At 52.4% G+C, this 25,162-nt stretch overlaps 1 protein-coding gene across 3 annotated transcripts; it reads right to left on the reverse strand.

Annotated features, from left to right (window-relative positions):
* Positions 1-392: 392 nt before the first annotated feature.
* Positions 393-22,609, reverse strand: Camkk1 (calcium/calmodulin dependent protein kinase kinase 1). 3 transcript variants are annotated; one of them, XM_085695269.2, is made up of 17 exons: positions 22,461-22,609; positions 15,504-15,904; positions 14,833-14,880; positions 14,378-14,431; positions 13,967-14,018; positions 13,629-13,762; positions 13,175-13,211; positions 12,263-12,284; positions 10,610-10,698; positions 7,992-8,191; positions 5,818-5,871; positions 5,191-5,264; positions 4,833-4,920; positions 4,536-4,664; positions 4,004-4,107; positions 3,580-3,852; positions 393-2,303 (listed from the first exon to the last, which is right to left on the reverse strand). In XM_085695269.2, the coding sequence occupies exons 2-16, from the start codon at positions 15,861-15,863 to the stop codon at positions 3,621-3,623; spliced, it is 1,677 nt and encodes a 558-aa protein (XP_085551395.2). In that variant the 5' UTR covers positions 15,864-15,904; positions 22,461-22,609; the 3' UTR covers positions 393-2,303; positions 3,580-3,620. The 3 variants fall into 3 exon arrangements, with proteins under 3 accessions (XP_085551395.2, XP_085551394.2, XP_048304655.3); XM_085695268.2 differs by lacking the exon at positions 22,461-22,609 and adding an exon at positions 22,077-22,430; XM_048448698.3 differs by lacking the exons at positions 3,580-3,852; positions 22,461-22,609 and adding an exon at positions 22,077-22,425.
* Between the last annotated feature and the right edge of the window lie 2,553 nt (positions 22,610-25,162).

Below are 25,162 nucleotides of genomic sequence, written 5' to 3' on the forward strand. Positions count from 1 at the left end.
ACCTCAAGAATGACACATGACATTACTACCCTGGAGGACCCTATGACTAGAGTCCTGGGCTAATAAGGCATGGGGAAGACACTGGACAGGCCAGCTCCCCAGTTTAGCTTTCCTGAACCCCTGAGACAAGAAGTCACATATCCTATGGTCACCTCACTGGCTCTCAAGCATCCGATTCTTCCCAAGTAGGGACCCTGGGACTTAAGCTGAATAGAGGACAGGAGTTCCTTAGCCCCATGAACCCTCCTTTCTTCCACCTCCCCTCTCCCGACCTCTTACTACCCTGCCATGCTGCTTAAGGGCCTCCAGTGCCTCAGAGTCTTCTAGACGATCAAGCCAAGTCAACTGTAACAAGAAAAGCACACATCTGGAGACAGAAGACATACAAAGCCTTTTTTTTTCTTTAACAAAGGGCTTTTTATTGTCTTTAATTCACTTCCTAAGAAGTTGGTTTTCAAAACACTCTTATGGAGTTTGTTCACTTGGTGCTACATTCAAAACCAATGCCAACCAAAGTTCTCAGCAACAGGTGACAGCGAACATGCCTTCCTGCTAGGGACAGTGAGGTCAGTCACCCAGTTCCAAACTTTTCCCCAAGTGGGTCGGTCCCATTCACAAAGCTCCCTTACTCCTTGCTATTTATTTAATGACTGCCTCTCATTCACTCTATAAAAGTATTCTTAGAGATATGTTTAGATGATTTGTTTTTAAGCCCTGGGTTATACTGGCTGCCTTGGTGCAGAGGAGCTGGGTTGAAATGGGAGCCCATATACAATGGGCTACCCTCTGCCCCTAGGCTTAAGTGGATGTAGAAAGTATATTACAGATGCATGTGCCAGTACGAGACATGCAAGTGTGTTGTGTACAGCAGATGGGCACACACACACATGTGCACATGAAGGCGCAATGTACTCCCATTGGCACAGAGATGCGTTGGAACTCAGTGCTCCCTCCCAAGCCTCCCTCTTTTCTGGTCTAGCCCTCCTGCATTCTGAAACCCATGTGGGCAGTTGGGATTTCCTCGTGGGATGCTTTCAGGGGCGGGGAGTACCTGAGTCCTGCTCATCTCCCTTTGGAGACCAATTTCTATGAGCATTGTCAGTAAACATTAGAATAGCCAGACAACACCAGAATCCAGAGAGCTGACACTTGCTTCAGAAGGGCACCGTCCACATATTTGTGTCCCAAATGTGTATCTCCGCCCTGCATGGGCTGACTGATGTTCTTTGCTGAAGCAATTGGCAGAAGGGCCACCTGCCTGAGAGGGTGTGCATCCTGTAGGGTCCCTCATCTGGCTGGGTCTCCCATCTGGGCAGTTTATCCTCCATCATAGACATGTGATGGGTAAGCCATTGTAGGGTCAGAGCCTGGATCCCAGTTACTTCCACATCTGCAGGGCCACAGTTCTGAGAGTCCATGACCCTCAGTGTCACTCCTGGTATCTCTTCTGCAACCTTGGCTCTGAAGATCCGTAGGAACGAAGGGAGGTAGGCAGGGAAGGTGCACAGCTCCTGGCTCAGGCCTACGCTCTGAGCTGGATTCAGTTCAGCCCTTTCCCCGGCTAGTGCCGAGTATAAAATACAGTCCATGAATGTCAGGTCCACATGACTGCTAAACAATGTGCCAGGAACTACCCAAAGCTGGAAGAAGAGGGTCCCCACAACAGCTGCTCCCACCTTAGCCTTCAGGTAAAAGACAACAAAAGAGGAATGGGAATTCTCCAGTCCGAGTCCTCTCCCAGGCACATGTCACTATTTGCAGCATCCATGCTAGAGATCTGAGTAGACAAGCACTCAGCACCTTCCACACAGAGGTGAGGCAATTGCCCTTCCTTGTGGTGTGGCAGCTAGGCAGGTCCAACTAGCCCTATAGGAGTTCTCTGAGATGCAGCCCACCAGGCCTTCATCTGCCGCTTTGGTCTCTTGCCTTCTGCCCCGGGCCTCACCAGCCAGTCAGGTAGGGTTTCTAATATTCTGTGGGCTCCAGGCTTCCCCACAAGATGGATCAGAACAGACAGAACCAGGAACCCCAAGCCCCAAATGATACACATTCCAATTCTGTCCATGAATGTGCCTGTGCGCAGGTCATGCAGCACAATGGGGGAGGGGGGCCGGGAGAGGGGCCGCAGTCCCCAGACCCTGCCTGCAGGGGCAACTATTGCATGAGGGCGGTGGGCCTCTGGAGGCGCGGAATGAGCATGCTGACGATGGCCCTGAGCACATGCAGGGACTCAGGATGCAGCCTCATCTTCCTGGACTCCGGGAAGCTCCGGGCTCTTGCCCCCTTCTCCACATCCTTCTTTTCTGTTAGGAAACAACAGAGGCAGAGGGATCTCAGGAGTCAGAATGTGTATGCTGGGGATTCTCACATACTTCGCATAAGAATGGCTATTCTACAGCCCTTTACACCCCCACTCCACACCAGGCTTCCCTAGGAGCTCTTCCATCCCCCTGACCCCAGCCAGCCTCAACCCACAACCCTTGTGTGGCTTCCCACTGCTCTGGGATGAAATCTAAACCTCTCAGGAGCTTCTCAATCTGACCCAGATGACTTCCTGTTATCCCAGGAGTACTGGTCAGGTCAAAGGTCTTCCACATTGACCTTGACTGGGCCCCAGTGGGCAGAAGACCTTTCATCCTGCCTTTCTTTGCCTTATTCACAGGGTCGAGTTACCATCAGTCTTGGAATTCCATTATTCAACAGATTCCTGAATCTTATCGTGCATCACCAACTCCCAATCTTTAAAAATATCCAATCAAAGGATAAATCTCATGGAACTGGACTAAAAATACCACAAAATGCAAAAAAAAAAGAGTTGGGTCTACCGATCTAAGGTCCTCGTCGATGTTAAAATGTACTTTATCCTTGTTTTTGTTGTGCAGTTCCAGGGAACAAACTGGAAGACCTGCATGTAAGCAGTACCTGCTTCATTCTACCACCAGGGGGCGCCGAGATACAAGCACTGAGCTGGAGCTCAGTTTACTGCACCAATTCAGATGGTTGCCCCTACAAAATCATGAACAGAGTCCCTTTCACGCTCAGATCTGTCCCAGCTTGTCCAATTCTATATGATCCAATTCTATATGATGCGTAACTCCAGCATCAGGGCCCCCGATATCAAACAGAGTCAGAAAACGTGTGGATATTTGCTCTCCCAGGCCCACCTCACACTTCTTGGAAGGGTAGGCCTAAGAGCACCCACACAAGGACCACGCCCACCTTCATGGGAAAATGTCCTTAGCACAGGGCAAGCCAAAAGTACAGTCCTTCTCCCTGGAGCTCCCTTCACAGCCTGGAGAGGTACCCAACTGCCCTAGAATCATGATGTTCTGGGACACAATGCCTCACAGTTCTCTCTGAAGATCTGTGAACAAACTTCTAACTGGCAAGTGACTTTGACTACAGCAGAAAACCTGGAAGCCAGACTCAACGTTCAGAGAACTGCTTTTCTGGCCTCTCCCACAAAGTGGTGAACATATACACATGATTCAAATTAGGGGCTCCTAATCGAACAGGGGTTCTTCTCTTCTGGCCTTGTCAGTTAGCCTGTCCCCATGGACTCGCTGGACAAACACTCACAAAGTGCTGGCTGTGGATGACATGGGCCATTCAGGAGGGCATCAAACAGCCAGTCTGGGGCCAGGGAAAGTGGACAGAGTGGCCATTTCTCCACAGACACCAGCTTTCGGTAAGGAGCAGGCTTGATCTGTCTGCAGACTTTTAAATAGGAAGGGCTGAGGGGAGCACAGACTGGAAGCCAGAGAGTTGTGCTGGCCCCGGCAGAAGAGCACGACCACAGAAGGCTTCCAAAAGATGACCTTCCCGTCAGTGTGTGCGTGAAGGACACTGGGCCTGGACAGGGTACAAATGGGGTCCTGCTTTGAGATGTGGATATATCCCCAGGCTCTAGGGACAGTCTCACACCAGTGCATGTCAGGGATGTGCCTCATGGCCACATGTCTGCCCAGGGAGCAGCCCACAGGTCTTAGCCCACTGTACTCACAACAGTAAGTTTCCTGGTGCAGACATGGATCTTTCTTCCCTGCGTGCTTGGGGCTCGAATGGGTTTCCAAAGGAACGTTTTCTCAGCATGGACTTGACCAGGATCTGGGCAGCGGAGCACAAGTCAGTATGGAGAACAGGCCTGGACACCCAGTCCTAGCCTAGGCAAGCAGGTGGTTTTGGGGGGTAGGGCGTGGTCTAACTGACAGGTGGGGGCCTTGAACCATATCTCCAAGTCTTTCATTGTCATGCCTAGGCACCAACGTGGTACCTAGGGAAGAGCGGCAGTTCACCCAATGCATGCATGGAAGGAAATGCTTCTTCTTGCCATGGCCCTCACCAAGCCTCAGGTCTCTGCCACAACTGAACGAGGTGACCTTTCTCCATTAGACTCCAATAGAGCAAGGCTTCCATAGCCCCTCAGCTGACCAACCTGATGCCCCACTGTTTCCTCAAAGACCAAGAGCAGAGCAAGTCCCGGGCACTAGTCACACACTGCTAAGACAAGAGAATCCTACCCCTCCCGCTCTTACCACAGTGGTCCAGCTGGGGATGAGTTTCACTGAGTTCTTCACCTCCTCCTCAGTCACCTCCACCACACTGCAGTGCTCCTCCTCTGAAGGGAGGGGCTCCTCTCCATGCTTAGTCACCCAAGGGTGTAACTGTAGAGCCCAGGAGATGGGGAGGGATCAGGGTCACAGAAATACCAACCAGCAAGGGTGCCCAGGCATCCCTAGCATTGACCTTGACCCTCAAACCCCAAACCCAACACACATGTCCCAGTGTAGGCCCCTCTGGAAAGGGACACTGAGACCTTGGCCCAGACCCACCTTGATATCTGACACCCCAATTCTTGTTTCAGGGTTCTTGTCTAACATCTTCAGGATCAGGTCCTTTAGTTCCTCGCTGACCTCTGGCCTAGGCAGAGGGAAGGCAATGGATGAGGATGCTACCATTGACAAGGGCCCCTTTCTCTCATCCTTGGGACTGGGAATAACCCTAACCACACTCCTCAAATGGAAGAACAGGGGCCCCTCTATCTGCTCAGGTCCTCCCAGGGATCAACACCCCTACGCTAACTCTGAAGGCTAAAATGGAACCCTAACGGAGCAAGCGCTCTGCTGAAGTTCAGATACCCTCCCCAGGAGTGGGCAGGAGCTTCCATGGTCCCCAGCATGGCCAACTCACTCCTCAGGGAACACCACGGCCTCATTCTTGATCTTCTGGTGAAGGGCCAGGATGTACTCATCAATGAATGGGCACTGCAGGGAGAAGAGACAGACAGGCGGTGAGCCTTGATCCACACTGCAGGGGGCCAGGGGTGGGAGGCAGCTTATGCCCCATCCCCACCGCAGCAGATGGGAAGGGCCCCATCTAACTTGTTCAGGGCACACAGCAAGGGCTCACTCAGTAAACTGAACTGAGCAGATGAGTCACTAGAGAATGAGGTTGGCTGCATCTGCCACCAGCTTTAAGTGAAGCTGCCTGCAACACTCCCCTAGGGTCTGGGGCTTGAGAACCTGTTCACTGAGATCCCTCTGCCTTCTTAAGTGTGGTCTCCAGAGCCAAAGAAGCTATGGGCAGGAATCTTGATATGACCTCCTCTTGGATGTGTGCTATCCCAGGATTCTACTCAATCCTTCCCCGAGGGGAGAAAGAGAAACAAAACCCCCTCTCTTCCCTCAACCTTCCTGGCCCTGGTGTACTTTTTGAAAAATTATTTTATCTAGGGACACAAAAGAAGGTCCTGCGTGTGTCATCCACTCCTGGCTCCTTAAACCAGTCAGTCAGTTCTGCAGGCACCTCAGGACTCACCTTCCCATAGACAAAGCAATACAAGGTGACCCCAGTGGCCCATACATCCAAGGCCTAGAAAGAAACAAATTCACATAGTAAACATGGCCAGCACCTCCACCACCTCATCCCTACCCTGATCCCCACCCAGCTTTACCAGGTTGTGGAAGAGCCCTACAGGGACCCTTCTTCCCCAGGCCGGCATTTGCCAACACTCCCTAGGGCTGGGTCCTGTGCTGATCACCGGAGGATCAAAAGGATGACTAGAACAGAACTCAAAACTCCTGGGGCTGTGGACTTTCTAGGGACAAGCCAAAAGAGACACTGCTTCTAACTCAGCAGGTTCCAAGCCATATTTCATCCATGGGGTCATCTGCCGCCTCCGTGACACAGATGTATTCCCAAAATAGCAGGATGTATTGAACTTACGCTCAATCACTTGCTCTGGTTTCAAGAGGTTCTCACTTGAAACTACTTCCAGAGCCAGAGAGCAACCTGCCCACCCTACCTCCATGCCCACCTACAACTACTCTCAGGCCTAGGTGGGGCTCCTGTCAGGTTCCTCACGTGTGCAGTCCCCGACATAGACAACCACCCTCATCATCTTCACCATCAGCATCATCCTTAGAATCCAACCAGGGAACACTAGTGCAAACTACAGGACATCAGGCTGCTTTTCAAAACATCAAGGTCAGAAGGACAGCGAGAGGCCAAGGAGCGGGAGGGTGGGGAGAACACAGGAGAGCAGTGTCTGTAAACCAACACTTGGGAGGCAGCTGCTGGAGACTCACTAATTCAAGGTCATTCTCAGCTGCGCAGCAAGTTCTGGGGCAGCATGGGATATGTGAGCCTTGTCCCCACCCTCACCCCAGAAAAGGAGCGGGGTGAACTCCTCCAGATCAGAGGACTCTAAGGAGATGTGACAAGTGAGCCTGATGGAGCTCCTCCCACCAAAAACAAACAAACAGACTCCTCACCTTGGTCCCTGAACCAAATTATATAAGGGAATGTCCTCCCTCTTAGGAAAGCCACTAAAGTACACAGCAATGAACAGATACACTGTCTCAAAGTGAACTTCTGAATGGCTCAGAAAAATGTAACAGGAATATGCAGAAACATAAAGAATGAAAAAGTTTATGTGACAAAGCTGATGAATCTGGATTAAAAAGTTACATAAGGGAATGGAGAGATGGCTCATAGGTTAAGCGCATTGGTTGCTCTTCCAAAGGATGTGGGTTCGGTTCCCAGCACTCACGTGGTGGCCCACAGTTCTCTGTCCCTCCATTTCCAGGGGATTAAATGCCCTTTCTGGCCTCTGCTGGCACCAGACACACACTGACGTGCATGCAAGTCGAACACAACATAAAATACTGATCTTAGAAGTTACATGGTATTCCTTTATGCTATTCGTAAAACTTTTCAGTGAATTTAGAATTACAAAATTAAAAATCCTTATAGTTTCTTTGTTTTAGGGTTGGGAAATGAACCCCAGTGTGCACACACACAGCAAATGTTCTACAACTGAGCTATGTGCCCAGTCCAAATAAGAAGTTCAACACCTATAAACCAGGCACAGGCATGGTTGACTCTGCAGCACATCTACAATGATGACATTAGAAAACCATGCAACCAAGTTACAAACTCTTACACTTTCTCTCTTTCTTTCTCTCTCTCTCTCTCTCCCTCCCTCCCTCCCTCTATTATAAATAACCTTACATTTTGGTGTTAGGCTGTATTCATAACTACCTTTGGCCACATTAAGAGTCTAACCCCCACCTAACCCTATGCCTCTCAATTTTCTGCCTCTACCTTAAATTCACTTTTTTCATGGCCCAGACTAGACCCTGCTATGTCCGGGACCCGAGGAAGCCTCCACCTTCCTTGGATCATGACTCTCAGCCCTCATCACCATGCAGAAGGATATGAATGGGGCTATTTTGGTTCTGCCTGTCCCACAGTCCAGCACAGAGCACCACATAGACAAGCATCAGTAACATATTCAAGTTAGATTATAACCATTTGCTAGGAAATGAAAGGAGCCACAGTTGGAGTATGTGTTGGGCTCCAGGGAAGGCAAATATGCCATGCTTCAAATGCAAGAAGCCTAGAACCCTCAGCTTGCAAAGTGGCCCCCCACTGCAAGCTGTTCTGCCCCTCTACCTGAATCCCAACCTAGCCCAGGCCCTGAGAGTCACCTTCCCACTGAAGCTCTGGCCAGAATCAGAAATGGCCTCGGGGGCCATGAATGCTGGAGTCCCTGCTGTGCTAGATAGCTGAGCATCATTCCCCTCGAACTGGTTGCTGACCCCGAAGTCCGCAATCTTCACATGCCCATCGTCCCCAAGGAGTAGATTGGATGGCTTGATGTCCCTGTGGACGATCTTCTGGCAGTGCACTGCAAAGAGAAGCGGGTGATATGCAAGCCTGGGGGTTGCCGCCCAGGGTCCCTCTCTTGCCTTCACCCAGCCTAGGAAGCAAGCTGTTGCATCCCAGCCCACACCCACTCTTGTTAGGAGAGAATCTCAGGAGATGACAGCAGGCCCACCTGCTCCATTATGCAAGTGAAGACATGGAGGGGAATTTTGGGGGTTTTTTGACTCCAAAATCAGTATGTTTTCCACAACAAACAATATGCTTCCTGCTCTTGAGGAAGTCAGAGGAAACTCAGGCTCTGGGTGCATGCGGATGTTCAACAAATACACATCTCAGTATCAGAAGCTGACACCTGTCTACAACCCTATCACCAGTAAAACAGAAAACTCTTGTTCCAGCCAGGTAGTGATACATGCCTGTAATCTCACCTGAGACAGGAAGATTGCAAATTCTAGACCAGCTTGGGAAAGGAAAAAAGAAACTCCGTGTTCTTCCCCTATTGTTTCCTGATCCCAAAGACCACCTCAGCTCCGCCTCTGGGTCTCAGAGCAAGAAGTCATGGGAGCCCAAGGTGAAAATAAGCCAAGCTGGGTATAATGATACATGCTGTCATCCACCATAGTCTAAGGAACTTAAAAGATTGCAGTAGATAAGGAGTTGGAGGCCAGCCTGGGCTACATAGTGATCCCTAAATTAAAAAGAAAGAAAAATGTGCTCGAGTGTGTGTGTGCGTGTGTGCTTGCATTGCATCTCAGTGTCTATTTTAATGTACCTGCCTCCATCATCTGGGTCTTTCTGACCAGCTCCAACTGTCCCTCCACAAGACCAGAATCACAAGTCTTTGAGGTTCTTCTTCCACCTGTCCAGCCCCTGGTGCTAACATTTACCCCAGAGATTCCCTTCATTAGGATCAGCTGGGCCCTGAGGAGGCTGTAACCTAGAACCCTATATTAGCATGCTTCTGAAGTGGAGTTAGGAGATGGCAGACAGGCCCTCAGCCAAGGAGAAGGACCCAGAAAAGGAAGGAGGTGGAGCCAAGCTCCGGAAGAGCTGTTCCTGCAGCTGACTAGACCAACAGACCAAAGATAAAATGTGCCCATCCCTCCTATACTATAGACCCTTGCTGGAGTCTGTATTAAACACGTGACTCTGTGTGCCTCAGTTTCTCTATATGTAAAGAAAGAGCATTAATCTGAAAAGACCGGAGAGGCTCAGTAGTACAAAGATGCCCATGTTACTATGGGTCACTCCTCACTTAGGGAGGGAGAATTTGCTCACAGCAGGTCCAGCTAAGGTGTGAGAGAGATGGGCAGCAACCCCATTTCCCAACTCAGGTCAGAACCCTAGGTTTCTGAGAGCCTGCCTTTTCCTAGACCAACCAGTCACCCCATGCCGGCCACCCCACCTCCTTCACATCCCATCGCTACTGGCCTAATCCTGACCTCACCATCTGTCACTTGAGCTGTGGAAATAGCCTGCCCCTGGCCAGCTGGCTGCCTCTCACACCCTATCCAGCCACCACACAGCTGCCAGACAGCGCTTTCTAAGAAGCAAACCCTGACAGGCCTTGCCCTGCTCAGAGCCCTCAGGACCTCGCAGTACGGGCAGGATTTAGTCAGAAAGTCTTTCTCAGAGAAGGTTCCAGCCCTCAACGTGAGGCCTGAACGGAGTTTCAGCACCACTGTTCCCTAGCCATCAGGCCCCGCCTCCTGGGCCACCAGGCTCCGCCTCCTGGGCGCACCGTCCAGACTGAACACCAATCTTCAAATACAGCCGCAGTCCTCTCTCACCTCTGCCTGACTGGCTCTCCCACCATCAACCCTCAAAGCTGGCTGGTGAAATCCCACCCTTCTTCCTTCAGAACCTGATCTTATGTGGCCTCTTTCAGAAAGCCTCCACAGCACCTGCCGCTCCTGGGCAGAGCTCCCTTGGTCCTAGACCATCATCTGTGGGGCCCAAGTAGGTGCATGTGAGTGAGTGAAGTGAATGAATGAATGAAATGAATGAGTGACTGTACTTCTCGCACAGAAGCTATGCACCCCTGAGCTCTTGCCTTAGGGCTTCCCCACCCGACCATCGCCACAGGCACTACCCCAGGACACGCTCTTCCCTAAGCAGCGGGACATAAATCTCTTCCATCCCACATCTCCTGACGCCCTGCGGAGAGGGGAAGTTTGGATAGAATCCAACAGAAAAGGCCAAGACAGAAAAACACCCAGAAACAAACAGCGGTGAATGTAATGCTCCGCGAAGGACCTAGCGCATGCCCAGTCAAGACTGTTGTGGCCCCACCCACGCCTCCCCGCCCCCGTCTCCTCTAAAGCTGATTGGTAGACCAGCGCTGATGGACAGAAAGGGCTCAATGGCTGTTTAGCGTGGGCACAGCCCGCTCCTACTTCCTCTAGCTCCAGTCCCAGTGGGCAGACACAGTCTCACTCACAGTACTCGAGGCCCAGGATGATGTCCCGCAGGTAGAGGCGAGCTTGCTCCTCCGGGAAAGGCTTGTCACAGGGCACTTCCATAACCGGCCTGTGGGGAAGAAAGGAAGAGGGCTGTTCAGCAGAATCAGGAGTAGAGATGGCTGCAGGGACTGGGGAACAGGGGCCCTACAGGGAGCCTGGCACCCAAGGGTTCGGAGAACTCAAGATACTAGCTTCTCCCATATGCCAAAAAGTTGTGACCTATCTAGCCCCTTTCAATCATATTTTCAAGGTAGCTTTAGCCCTATTTCCACTGGCTTATAGTTCTTGCAAGAATTAAGTTTAACCAAATAATTACAAAGGTGCCATTTAAATCAATAGCTTTAAAATGGTGGACCCAGACCCAAGAGTCATGAAATCAATTAGGAGGGTCTGCTTTTCTTTTTCTATTGAAATAGAATGTTTCAGAATGTATAGCATGTAAAAAAAAAGATCTGTATACCTTTCCAAATTATCACAGATATGGACAACAATACAAACTTTTATTTTTTAAACCTAGTGTGGTGGTGTACACCTTTAACTCCCAGCATTCAGGAGGCAGAGGCAGGAGGCTCTCCATGACTTGGAGGCCAGCCTAGTTCACACAGCAAGTTCTAGGCAGCCAGAACTACATAGTGAAACCCTGTCTCAAAACAAAACAACAAAAAACAGCCTGGTGTTACAGCAAGTGCATGTAATCCCAGCACTTTAGAGGCCAATGCAGGAGGATCACCCATGAGTTCAAGTTCAGTCAAGTCTAAATAGTGACGTCCTATCTCCAAAAAACCCAAAAAATAACCATATACTTGTTTTGAATCAGGGTCTCGCGTAGCCCAGGCTGGCCTGCAATTCACTACATAGCTAAGAATGACCTTGAACTTCTGATACTCCTGCCTCCAGCTCTTGATTGCAGGTGTTAGCTACCATCCTTGATTTTATGTAGTGCTAGGGACTGAACCCCTGGCTTAGTGCTGCTAGGCACTCTGTCAGCTCAGCTACAGGCTCACTCCCTATTTCTTGTTTTGAATGCAGGGGTTTTTTTTTTAAAAAAATATATATAGTCTTTCAAGAAAGCACTGGCAAAGGGATAGTTCACAGCCTTCATTCAAGGATTGGCAGTGAGGGGTTCGGGTCCTGTACCCACTAGTCTATACCAGCTGCTCTGCAAATGTTCTGATAGATCAAAGAGGGCAAACAGTGTTAGAACACCAGGCTTCACAACAACATGCTGTATGCTCTTGGGCAGGCCGTTTACCTTCTCTGATTCTAGGCATTTCCCTCCCATAATCATGAGTTGGTAGTAAAGCTCAGAGTACCCTTGATGACTTAAATACAAGTATGAATTATATCCCATATCTACACTTCCCCCACTTCCATCCAAACACCTTCCTAGTTTTTCAAGGTCTGACTCTAAGCCCACCCTCTCCCAGCCTGACTCCCCCAGCCTCCACAACCCCCACCAGCCTTCATAGAACGTCCCAGGTCTCTTATTTACCCCTGAGGCAAGAGTTCCCGAGGGCAGGTGCACAGCTCTGCTTTCTCTTACACTAGCTGGCCCCTGGGCAGGGAGACAAAGGGGAGGGTAGGGAGACCTGGATTAGAGATGGCCTGCCTGACTGGGACGGGGAACTCACCCCTTTCTCAGGAGGTCAAACACTGAAAGAAAAGAAGAGAAGGGAAGGTGTCGTAAGGCTGTAGGACAGCCAGTGCCAAGGTTCCTCCCTGTTCTAGAGAGAGGCAAGGGGAAGGACAGCCAGGAGAGGGCTTGCTGTGGGCCTGCCTGACCTGATCCTCGGGGCAAGGTGAAACTGTCAGCCTGGACCCCTTTCCCAGGGAGGACCAGAGGCTTGTGAAGGGGAAGATGTGTTTACACTCCTGACTAAAGCCTGGCCTCTTGATGCCTAAGCCAGCTCTCTGGCCCCACCCCCTTTCTGTGAAGGCCTGAAACACAGGGTCTTGCTCATGCTGGGCAATGTCTAGAGTTTCACCTCCAGCCCTCCTATCCCATTTCTCCAAACCTCCTCCAGAAAAAGCCTAAGTCACAATCAGGATAAAGAACTTAAATAATAACATTCATGTTAATAAAGATAATTACAAATGTGCATGTTTCTTGACATCAACCCTGTGAGATACATATCACCGTTATCTCATTTTATTATTATAACTAGCGTATTTTGAAGGGCCAGTTCCTCAAGCATGCTAGGCAAGTGTTCTACCATTGAGTTACACTTCCAACCCTATCATCCCATTTTATAAGTGAGAAAACTGAGGCAGGGTCCCCAAGTTCACTGACTCAGCCAGCTTCTTGTACCTACTGAGTGAAGAACCATGCTAACTGGGACTGGTTCAAAGCAGGGAGTGGGGCCCAGAAATGGTCACTGAATCTGATTAATCTAAGTCTCATTCTGCAGTGCTGCACAAGGAATCTGGGGTTGAGACAGGTCAGTGCATGGACACGGCCACCTGAACATCCTGTGTGTCCCTAGGGAGCCCTCCCTGGGATCAGCGCTTGGTGAGGCACTGTAAGAATGAGCGGGGTCACTCACCCAAATAGAGATTGTCCTCAGCAGGGTCATCCAGGACCTGGGCAGAAGAAGCAGACATGGGCACAGGGCTTGAGGAGGAACGGGGTTGGGAAACCCAGGCTTCCTGCTCTTTCCTGACCCTACTGTGTCCTGAAGCCATGCTGGACACAGAGCAAGAACTGTACAGGTATCAACAAACGGGACTCACTATCACTGACCAACCCCCTGCTCCCCCCACACCAGCCTTCCATATAACACTGTGTCCTTCTTCCCTGATGATGGAGAAGAGATTCAGGAACTGCTCCTCACCCTCAGCAAGAACACCCCAGGTCACCAGCCTGAACTGCCTCTGGTATCTCACAGGTCCATCCAAGGCTGGTCTGTCCCTAGTGCCTCACCCACTCCTAGGTCCTGGTAGGCTGAGTACCCGCCACACCCATCCACCAAGCTCCAGTATCCTTGCCATCCCTCTTACCTCGATCAATTTGACTACGTTCACATGGTCCAGTTTCTTTAGGATGGCAATCTCCTGGTACACACGCTCCAGGGGCAGCAGTTGTTTGGCTGGTCCTCCCTGGGCGGCTTGAGACCCTCTGGGGGGAGGACGGCCTGTGACCAAAAAGCAAGTTAAGGCGCTGGTCTAGGAGAAAGATCCTCACAGGGTTGAGATCCAGCTCACCAAGCCCAGTCCTTTCCCAGGCCATTCCTCCTGTTTCTTACCCTCCACCCCTACTCCTAGCCAAAAACAGTTAGGGACCATTCCCTCCTCCTCTGCCCCCAGTCCACCAGCTCCCAAACACAAGGCATACATACGAGGAAAGCCATACTGCTTCAGTAACTTCTTTTTGGAAAGAACTTTCATTGCCTATGAAGAAAGGGACAGAGATATCACATGTGTGCAGCCACCAGGGGCCAGAAGGAGCTGGTTACATGGGGACTGTTGTACAGATGGGCACACTGGCAGCTGCCATTGGTACTGAGCACGTGGTTATAGGTATGTGTTTGCTATGCCACAGTGGAGTCTAGGCCTTCCCCTTGTTCTCCCTTCAGAGGAAGTCAGCCTCTGCTTGCGTACCCGCAAGGGACAGGAAGCTCATTAGCACACCCCAGGAATAGGAACCTCCCCAGTAAGAGGTAGCCCTAGCCTCTTTCACCAGGACCTCTGCCTACTACTCAGGCATCTGGGGTCTACGGGGCCACACCCCTTCCCAGCCCCAGACTCACATAGTGTCTGTCTTCACTTTCGTTGTAGGCCAGCCTCACCACACCGTAGGCACCCTGCAGACAGTCACTGGTCAGTCCCACAACACAGCCACCTTCTCTCTGGGTCTAGCTTAGGAAATGGCAGGCCTGACAGTTCGGGTCCCAGTCTTTGCACTCCAACCCCACCCTATCGCCTACCATCTGGTTCTTGGGTTCACATTTCTGAGAGATGAGGAAGGAACCCCTATGCTCTGAGAACTACTCCCTGCCTCACCGCCCCACGTAGCCTCTTCTTCCCCTTAATCTCCATCAAGAACCCTGGGAGTCAGGAGTCAGAAATTACCTCCACCCTGCTCTGGTGATCTCCCAATCAGGCTGGGGTATTCTTGGCTTGGCTCCCCAGTCCCATCAGAGGGAAAAGAAGGATGCTCAGAAAGCACTCTGCAGCCTATCCCCCAAGTACTGCCCGGGCTTACCTTGCCAATCTCGCTCTGCAGCTTGTACTGGTTGAGCTTCACACAGTCCTAGGGGAGAGGGGAGCATCGAGGACAGCTCATTCAGATTCAAGAGTGTTCCCATCTTGGGAGGCTGACTGTTCAGGGCCCAGCCCTACTTCCCAGACCCCCAGCTCTCACCAGCCTTTCAAGTTTAGATCAGGGAAGATTGGAGGGAAGCATCCCCACCCCGAGAGATAAGAAGCCTGAGGCAATGTGTGAAAATATGAAGGGTGAAGCCCTAGCTGGGCTGTGCTCCCACCAACTACCCAAGTTCACATTCAGATCCAAGCTCATGAAAAAGATCAGAAACTGGAAGCCACTGCAGTTTTTAAGTCTTATGACTCGAGCTTGGGATGATGCAGGGGTAAGGATGTACATAACCTATTTCCAAAGCTCTAAAAAGGCTTCTTAGGAACAGGAGAGGGTCCTGTGCCTGGGCTGAGAGCAGGAAGAAGGCAGGAGGTAGCTATTGCTTCAGATGGCCCTTTCCTGACTAGGAAGAAGCCCTGCTGCTAGGTAGTGAGCTTCTCAGCTCTCAAAGTATGCAAACCAAAGAGAAGGTTAGGTATATGGGACAGATGGTGGGCAAGAAAACCCCAAGTTTCCTGGCAAGCCCATGAACAACTCCTACCTAACTCCATTTCACCAACCTCCGTGTCTGAGATGGCCACACGGTGGGACTCGATGGTGGGTCTCCGCCAGGCCCGAGGAGAGATATGAGTGGCAGGACCTGTAGAGTACGGCCCAACCTGGGCCTCCAGACAGCTTCCCGCTGGCCGTTCCTGCAGGGAGAACTTCCTAGCTGAGAGGCTGGGCCGCACTGGGGTGGGTCTTGAAGCACTACCAGGGATCACAGAAGCAGCTCTGGCCCGGGCCGGAGGATCCACACCATTCCTGGAAGGCTCTGGGCCCTCATCTGCCTCTTCCAAGTGGGTCACATTGATGGCTGCCACCCGATCGACCAGCTCTGCCCGAGGGTCCTGGCAGCAGACGGCAGGGCCCCTCTCCATCACTTCAGTCGGTGGATCTTCTGAATAACCTCGCTGGGAACCTGAGAGAGGAGAGAGTGTCACTCCTAGCCAGGCAAGTGGATTGGGCCGAGACTCTTTTCCTACGGTAGCCACAGTGCTACTAACCTCCCTCCTGGTTGCTCCCTTGGCCTGACTTGCTAACCCATAAACCCAGGCATTCCTGGTAGCTCACCTGGCTTTGATGCATGCCAACCCTCTAGTCCCCAGTGCCCCTGCCTGTGAGACAGGTACAGACACCTGCCATGATGGCTTCACAGAGAAGGGCAACAAAACCAACTCTGCAGTCAAGACAGGTAGATGTGGCAGACCTGGAGGCCTAACCACACCATGGCACAAAGTCCCAGGTCAGTTCAGCCCCAGCCACACAGGCAGCCCAGTGGCTTGTCAGTCGCCACACTTGTTGGCAAAGCATTCCAGTACAGCCCCTAGATGGAGGCTGGGCATCGGAGCTGCGGCCAGAGACATCTCCTCCAGGAAGGCCTCCTGGATATCCCAGACCCTCACTCTAGTCCTCTCACTGTTTTTAAGAGCATTTCCTGAGGTCTCAGGTCTCTGTCACCTCCTCTCACTATCTTCAAGACCCCAAGGCAAATCTGAGTCCTTGCCCCAGTAGAACTTCCAGCCCAGAGGAGGGTACAGTAGAGGCGGGTCTGCCACACAAGACACTAGCGCATTTTCTGTATCCCTACTGTTTTTTTCTTCCAGCCTGCCCATGTGACAAAATGTCCCTTATGGCTGCTCTGCTGGGGCCAAGGTGCTCCCGGGTCTGGCTTCACACATAACCTTGTATCTACTTCAGCCTCCTGGGTCTGGCTTCATACATAACCTTGTATCTACTTCAGCCTCCTGGGTCTGGCTTCACACATAACCTTGTATCTACTTCAGCTCTCGGGTCTGGCTTCACACATAACCTTGAATCTACTTCAGTCTATGTACCCAACCAGCTAAAACTTCTAGCAGTAGCCCTGGCTTGAGCCTCAAGTCAAGCCCCAGCCTCAGGCCACTCCCTCACCTCAGCCATGACCCTTAGCTACACACAGGCTCTGGCTGAACTGACTTATTCTCAGACCAGCACAACCATGTCTGCCACAGCCCACATTGTGGCTCCACATCCACCCAATGCTCCCTCCTGGGCCTCTCTGCATCTTCACAGAAAAGGAAGTAAGTGGACTCCTAAACCCCTGCCCTTCCGATCTGTTGGTGACTTCCTCTATCCTGCCTGTAACTCAGAGAACACAGGTCCCATGGGTGCCATTCTCATTCTACCTTTGGCTCCCCATCCTTGACTGTGAATATTGTCAAAGTGCTAGGGCTGGCTGGGATGCCCTAGCCACTGGTAGGGCAGCACCTCTGCTGCCAATGTACCACAGGTCTGGAACAAGTCAGGCTTCCTCTTCTGTACTGTGGATGCTATGCCTCCCTAGCTGTCCTGGCTACCACCAGACTTGAAGGTAGACTGTAAGAGGGCAAGGGTCAGAGCCTTTGCTTGGGACAGCATGTGCTGAGTGACAGGGAGCCAGGAAGCACCAGAGGCAGCAGAGCCGCTGCTGGTCCGAACAAAGGAAGAAGGTGGGGGAACTTGTGAGGCTGGAACTCTAAGAGGCCTCCCTGGAACAGGTGAAGAGGGTGAGGGGTCTTCAAGACTGCGAAGAGCCTCCTCCTGCACCCACTCTTCCATTCCCTAGAGGGCAAACCTCGCCACCATGTTCTAAGTGCTGAGATTAGTTCTTCAGTCTGCTTTGTCTCCATAAGATCACTTGTGTCTTCAGCAGGGCCTGGCACAGAAGAGCTTGATAAATATTTGTTGAACACAAGTGGTCGTCATAGTGATCTCTACAGCCCTGCTCCCATTACATGGATGGGAAAGCAGCCTCAGTGAGGAAACCCCAATCAGCCTCAGGCAGCAGACACACCAGGGGACAGAAGACAGTCAGAGGTTCCTGCCCTCTGCTCTCAGGGGAGCCCCCAGCAGATAGAAACCACAGGCTGCCCTGAACCATAACATTTGTATATAATTTCCCTCAGGTGATAACTGCTAAAAGGTCACCTTCTTTTAGTTCCCTTTCCCCCTTTCCTCAGCCGGGGTAAAGATGACTCTGGGGTCACACAGCAAGTGGATGCAGAAGCCTTCCTGTGCCAGTCTAAGGACTATTACCTGGCTGGGCACCCAGGCTGGGATGCCCAGCTGTCCACCTCCTGGCTCTTAGAGGTGGAGAGGGCAGACGACTTGGGGTACTCCTCATTGGTGAAATGGGCGGCAAGGCAAGTCTCACACCCATGTGGTTGTGAGGTGTAGAAGCTGGTGCCTGTCGGGACACAGAATAGCGCTTGCCACTCACAAGCTCCAGAGAAGTGAGTTGTGATTGCATGGGCTGAGCTGGGGCCCAGATGGATGCGAGGGTGGCAGTGGGAGGAGGTTGTGAGAGCTGACGTCAGACTCTCCATCCATGCCTCCCTCTTGCCTGGATCAAATTCAGGTGACTAATCAGGGCTTGGCTGGAGAGAAGCAGCAGGGGAGGCCCAAAGTTCCTGCTGAGTGTCCAGGAGACAGGGCCTTGTGCCTGGCCTGTAGCTGTGTGTGTGAGGGCCTGTGTCTGACCCAGAGAGAACATACGGGAAGAGGCTGGGGGCTGTTCATACTTGTACTGCAGATCTGTACTTAGGAGTACATCTGTGCAGACAAGAAGTTCTCTCTCTCTCTCTCTCTCTCTCTCTCTTTCTCTCTCTCTCTGCGCTCCTTTTACTAGTAGATCATGTGCACTCTGTCCCTGTAGACCTGCACAGATACATGAAGCCAGGGCCAGGGGAACTGGACTCCAGAGGTCAAGTCTGGATTTCCCCACAAGACCACCTGTCCCATCAGCCTGGGACTGGTGATGGTTTATAAGACTGGCCTGAGGGTCCACTCCTCCTTGGGGCTAACCCAGTGGGTCTTCTCAAGCCCTGCCCCCCCCAAACTAAAGCCTTGAGAATGCTTTGCAGAAGTCGACTCAGCAGGTAAACAGAAGGATGGACAGACAGGCTGAGACCCAGGCCCAGTTTCGGGCACAGACCCTTGTTGGCAGGGGAGAGGGTCTCTCTACTGGCCTAGAGAACAGTCCCAGTCCCAGGTCCTCCCTCATTAGGCAAAGTTTAAATCTTGTTCTCTCGGATGGAAGCTGTGCAGCCTGGGTTAGGACACTGACCTTTTGTTTTTATTTTTATTTTGGTTTTTTGAGACAGGCTTTATCCGTGTAGGCCTGACTGTCCTAGAACTCACTCTGTGGGCTAGGATGGCCTTGAATTCAGAGATCCGCCTGCCTCTGCCTCCCGAGTGCTGGGATGAAAGGCCTGCAACCATGCTGTGCTGGGACACTAAGCTTGAAATATCAGTTTTCTCACAGGTGAATAAAACAGACAGTTACTGTCTTGCCTTCTCGGGGAGCCCTGGGAGGGAGAGGATGCAGCTGTGGACACAGAAGCAGTTTGTGCCTGAGTAATTATGTGGTTAGAATGTGTGTGTATCTGGAAGCAACTCAGAATGAGCCCTACTTTACCAAACACAACCCACTTTAGGTGCCTGGTTCCAGACTGGCCTGGCTCCGGTTTCTCCTCCAAGTTGCACCCCACCCTCCATGTGTCTGCCACTCCCATGGACACAAGCCCTTGGCTTCAGAAGCCCACTTCGTCTGACCTCCTTCTGTGGACACGCCCCATCCAGCTAGGTCCTTCAGCAGAGGTCAGAAGAGGAAAGAGCAAGGAAACCCTGCTGTCACTCACACTGGTTCAAGCAGCCCTATCTACAGTAACTTCAGAGACCAGTGACTTCAGATCTCATTCTGAGTTCTGCCAGAATGTTCCAGAACCAGGTTGAACCAGGGACCAATTACCATCCAGGCAGAAGATGAGCAGCCCCGAGCAGCAAAGGACTAGTGTCGGGGGAAGGGAATGCAAGAAGGTAGTAGCCATGTGGGCTATGCAACAAAGTGGTCCTGACATCTCAGCAACGGCTCACTGTAGCCCTGTTTATGCTTCCAGCAAGGGTCTGATGGAGCTGGCAATGGTGCCCTCTGCAGCTCCCGCCCCCGCCTAGGATGACTCAGTCCCCTTGAGGGAGACCCAAGAGTCTGGTGCCAAGTCATGCTCAAGGATGCCTGCTGTGAGGATGGCCCTCCCACTACCTTCGGGGATCCCCGAACACCCAGGTGGGCTCGTGCCTCCCCCTCTGCAGCTGTCCTCAAGGTTTCCTCGACCCACCTGTGGAAACTGACATCTGTGGGTCTCCTCTTCCATGCAAGCTCTGAGCCTCCACCCTCTTTCCAGAGAGTTCCTCCCCTCCCTGTCCCCGGAGTGGCTCAGCTCCATCAGGGACCCATCCAACTCAGCATCATCCCTGTACTGTTTATCCTCCTCTGCCCCATCACAGAAGTGGGGACACCATTCCTTGAACTTTCATAGAGCCTGAGCCATAACGGCAAGAGTCTCTGAGGGATTATTTCCTCATTCTCCCCCGCTCAGCCCCCCACCTCCTGCAGCACCCACTCTCCATTCTGGTTGCATCCCACCACTTCAGGCTTCCTGAGCTGAAGGCTCTGTGTCACCAGGCCTTCGCACAAGCTGTGCCTTCTGCCAGGAACACACCTCCCTTGGTGTTCTGGCCTGAAGACCAGATCAGACATCACCTCCTTTGAGACGCCTCTTTGATCTCCCCACTGCTGGCTAAATGAGCTCACTAAGTTGAACCCCTTAAACAGCACAGATTTGGAGATAACACAGTCAGACTCTGACTTCCATTACTCTCTGGGGGTCCCTCTACCCCCGGATCGCATCCCACTCTCTCCTCCACACCAGTTGCTATTGGGAGGATTTCTAGCATGCAAATGTGTTCGGAGTTTGCCCGTAGTTTTTCAGGGGCCTCGGAATCTGGGGAACAGACAGGAACACCGACTCCTGACATGCAAATCCAGACTCATACATTCTTGCCACAACTATTCATTGGCTATCTGCTATAGAGGTACTAGGAGATAAACCCAAAAGGCAAAGTCCCTGCTCTCACCGTTTGCTTTCTGGCAGAGTCAGGAAGCAACAAATAAGAATATTAGTAGTGAATTATGATAGAGTACGTGGAACACCCTGGGAAGACAGCTATTGCAACAAGACAGCAGGAATAAGACAATGGGGGACATTATTGATTGAGTGCAGGAAGGACATGTTTTCAGATGCAAGATCTAAGCAGTTATGAAGGGGCAAGGCAGTGTGGACATCTGGGGAAGAGTCAGAAGGACTGGCTCATACAAGCACCATGAGGTGGGAAGGTGCTTGCTCTGTGGGAGAGGTCCCTGATGGAGAGGTCCACTTACAGGGGCCTGGGGGTTGGATTTTTTGGAGGGGGTGACGCTGAAGTTCTTTTTTGACCGCTGAGCAGGATTGGGAGCACTCACCCTATGCCTAAGAGAGATCCCTTCCCAAAGTGGGACTCAGGGCTTTGTGTGGGGCTGGGCAGGACTTTGTAGACAGAAACCAAAAGGCTCACAACACTAGAGGAGTCTTAAGCAGCGAAGCAATTAAGTTGGATGAGGTTTAAGATGAGCCTCACTCCTGCTGGGAGGATTGAGCGGGGAGAGACCAAGGAGAAAGTAGTGGGGTCCGAGAAGTGTGTGGGACTAGAACAGTCTGACCTGTGCACAGAGTGTGTTGGGTGGAGGAGGCAAGGATGTGCAGAAGGCCTGGCCTCTTCCTTTTCCCCGGGATTTTCAAGGACACAAGCTGTGTGTTTCTCTCACATCCTGAACCTGACCAAGGCAAAGAGGCATTCACTGGAACACAATTCTGGAACCCAGGACATGTGACAGAGAGCTAGCTCTGCTCATTCTGGAACACCCTCAACACAAGCACACACCCCTTCCCTGACATATGTAACCAATGTCCTCGTGACCTGTGCTCATACACCACTCCATCCTGAAACGCACCCCCAACCTCCACAGGCACACTCTTGTGTCCACGTGACGCACGCACAACCGCCTCCAAACACCACAACCAGCTCCCCGTGCACGTGTGCACCTTCGGAGCACCAATCCTCTGCCCACCAGAATCAGAAGCCGCAGCGCCCGCCTCCGCCACCCTCAACCAGGGAACAACTACGCAGCAGCTGAAGTCGCTCGCCGCATCCGTCCCATTCATTACCCCGCCCCCAGCTCTCCACGGAAGACTCACGGGAGGTCCGTGGGAGGAGCGCTCCGCCGAGATCCACACGTGGGTGCACCCGTCCAGGCCCACTCCGCATAGACACGGCCTCCACTCAGAGCCGGGGCCCGGGGTACCGTGAGCGGGGCTCCTATGCAGTCCCGCAGACAGCATCTGCTGAAGGGACGAAGGTGGCCGAGCGCCTGCATAGCTGACTTAGACAGATGCAGGCTCAGGGAGTCACCCCGCGGACTTGGCCCTGGAGACACAGTGGGGATCGCTGCACGCTAGGTCCAGGCTGCCCACGTAGACGCGGCCTCGCAGACCACCCCTCTACAACAAGCTCGCTGCACAGAGAGGCTCAGCCGTTCGCACCCCAGTTCCCCATTCCAAGTCTCTGCCGCCGATCCCTACCTCGGCACCTCGCGACAGTCTCCACGGTGGGCGCCAGGCTCGCTCCCGCAGCGCGCGCCCCGCCCTGCCCTCCTTGCCGGGCTGGGATCGCCCCGCTCAACCCGCCGGCGCCGCGGCTCCAGGCAGCGCTTGCTCCCCCGCCCGCCGCCGCGCCGGCCCGCTATCATAGGCTGCGCCGTGCAGGGCCCTGCAGCGCTGTCCAATCAGAGCCCGGTCCTCCCGCCCGAGGGTGGAGGGGGCGGAGTCTCGACGGGCTCGGGAGGCGGCGGCTCGGGAGGGGCCCTGCGGCTGGGCCCCGACGCGTCACGCCCCCGGCGCCCGCAGACAGGCCGGCTAAGGGAACCCGAAATCCCTCGGGCCACGTTGTGGGCCCCTCAGCCTGGTCTGAAGCGTGCGGTGCTTTTCTTCGAGTCTTCAATCCTGTGTCCTGGCCTGCAGAGGCAAGAGCATCCCTCCCTCGGGGGATGAGGCCCGGTGCGTGCTAGGGAGAGGATAGGCGGAGGCTGAGCAAGAAGGGCCTGGAGTTGAGTGTTCTGGGGTTGGGAGAACCAGAAGGAGAGAGGTCCGGCAGAGTGCCGGAGTAGGGTGGCACTCAGGTTTGGGGAAGAGGAGACAACAAACCCCTAACTGGGCTTGATGGAATGGGAAAGAACCCCGGCAGGACCAAGAGGCCTTGGCTGTGGTTGTGACTCTGTCCCTCAGACTCTTGGTTCAATTTTGCTGTTAGTCTCTTGGAGAACCCCACATCACTGTTTGCTTCAAACCCAGGCCCATATTGTTGTCTCCAACTTGGTCTCCCTGTGTCCCTGTCTCCAGCTGGAGTCTGAAACCGGGAGTTTCCTGAAACCTACCTGTGTAGCAGGTTTTCTGACCCAACCAGCCTAGCCCAAGGCTCTACCATACTGCTTCTCAAAGATCCCTAAAGTCTATCTATCTCTCTCCACCTCCTGCCCCTCCCGGAGCTCGACCACTGGTCACATTTCCCCTTGACTTGTACAGCAGTCCTGGCCTCTCAGCCCCTCTGGTCTCACTTCCCACTGACTGGCCTTTTTGGGCCAGCCAGGGCAGTTTTTCAGAAACATCAGACAGCTGCTTCCTAGGATCTTCCACTGGTCCAACTTCCTTGCAAATAGATCCCCTCAAGCTCTCCATAGCTCGCTTCTCACCACCAGCCTGCCTGCCCACTTGTCTTTTGGGGCTCAATGCTTCTGCCGCTAGGAAACCTTCCCATGTCCCCCTGGATGCCCAGACTGGTCAGCAGCCCTTCTTTGATCTCAAGAGTTCCTACGGAAAGATTCAGGTGAAGAAGTGCTGAGACTGGGAAGCCCCAGGATCAACAATTGGAGGATTGGCTCTATAGGGCAGGAATTCAGGAAAGGGCTGGGTCAAAGACATTTTTTTTTTCTCAGTGTTGGAGATTGAATCCAGGGCTCCCTACATATTAAGCAAACGTGCTACTGCTGAGCTATACCTCAATATCAAGGAGGCATTTTTGAGAGTCTTCAAGGGCCCACAGTCATAAGCAGAGCCACGGGAAGGATGAAGCAAATCAACTAAAACAAGGCCAAGAGCAAAACATGTGTCTCAAGGAGGATCAAAATTCTGACCTGTGCAACAAAAATCTCACACGTAAGCCTTAAGAAACAGTTCCCGGTGGATATGATGGCTCTATTCCACAAAGACCTCCCAGATGTGACCCCCTCCACGCCCTGCACCAGCTAGCTCTGGAGATGACCTTTGCCCTCGTGGCGCCAAATGGGGGCCAGAGCTCCAGTTATCACATACACATCCCAGGTTTTGGAATGGAGAAGAACAACAAAGGATCAGCACGAACTATTTTTAAAATTTTTTATTCTATGTGGATAAATGTTTTGCCTGCATGCATGCATGTATGTATGCATGTATGTATGTGTGCCTGTGTGTGCCTGTGTACTGGGAACTGAACCTGGGTCATCTGCAAGAAGAGATCTTAACCACTGAGCCATCTCTTCAGCTCAATTCTTCCTTAAAGGAAGTGCCCAGAAAGTGCCACAGAACGTTCCCCCATACATTCCACTACTTTAGATTTTGTCACATGACCAGACCCAGTTGCAAGAGATAGAACATGGAAATGCAACCTCCATTATAGGCAGCCACGTGCCCAACCAAGGAGCAAGTGCTGTACCACCAAGACTATGTATGTATATGTGTGTGTATGTCCAGAAACAATGAGTGCTTGTGGGTACCAGGCACTGTCCTGGGCACTTCACTTATATCTCTCTTACCCCAACCCTCGCAGAGGTTGCAGTACCCCTAAGACACAGGGGACTCTTGGCGAGAGGCCACTTGCAAAGGACACAGGGTGAGCTGTGTGAGAACTGCAAGAGGCCTTCTTCCACGACACTCCAGGCCTGCCAGGAAGTCAGGAGAGGCTACACTGGGCACAAAGATAAGGAATCTTTGAATAATTGTTAAACGCAAGCCTAAGGGTTCCTGTGGAGTTTGCATCAAGGACTCTGCTAGTGACCTTAGCAAAGGCATCTGCAGGTGCTGGGGGTGGAGGCTAGTTGCAGACAAGGATGAACTGGTCTTTCTGGAAGGGTGGCAGTGAAGAGGGAGTAGGCTGATCTACAACAGAACCTGAGCCAGAGGGAGGCAAGAGACGAAAACACGCAGGGCACAGGGTGAGAGAGAGGACGCCACCCTGGCTGGAGGTATCTGGG

The sequence above is a fragment of the Myodes glareolus genome, chromosome 9 (genome assembly GCF_982192425.1).
Source record: "Myodes glareolus chromosome 9, mMyoGla1.1, whole genome shotgun sequence".
NCBI lineage: Eukaryota > Metazoa > Chordata > Mammalia > Rodentia > Cricetidae > Myodes > Myodes glareolus.

Coding starts and splice junctions, on each gene's coding strand:
- Camkk1 (XM_085695268.2), bottom strand. CDS start 22,146: ATGCGGAGTGGGCCTGGACGGGTGCACCCACGTGTGGATCTCGGCGGA. Junction 14,432..14,832: donor TGCAGAGCGAGATTGGCAAG/GTAAGCCCGGGC, acceptor GACTGTCTGCAG/GGTGCCTACGGTGTGGTGAG. Junction 5,265..5,817: donor ATTGCTTTGTCTATGGGAAG/GTGAGTCCTGAG, acceptor TTCTCCCTGCAG/TGCCCATTCATTGATGAGTA.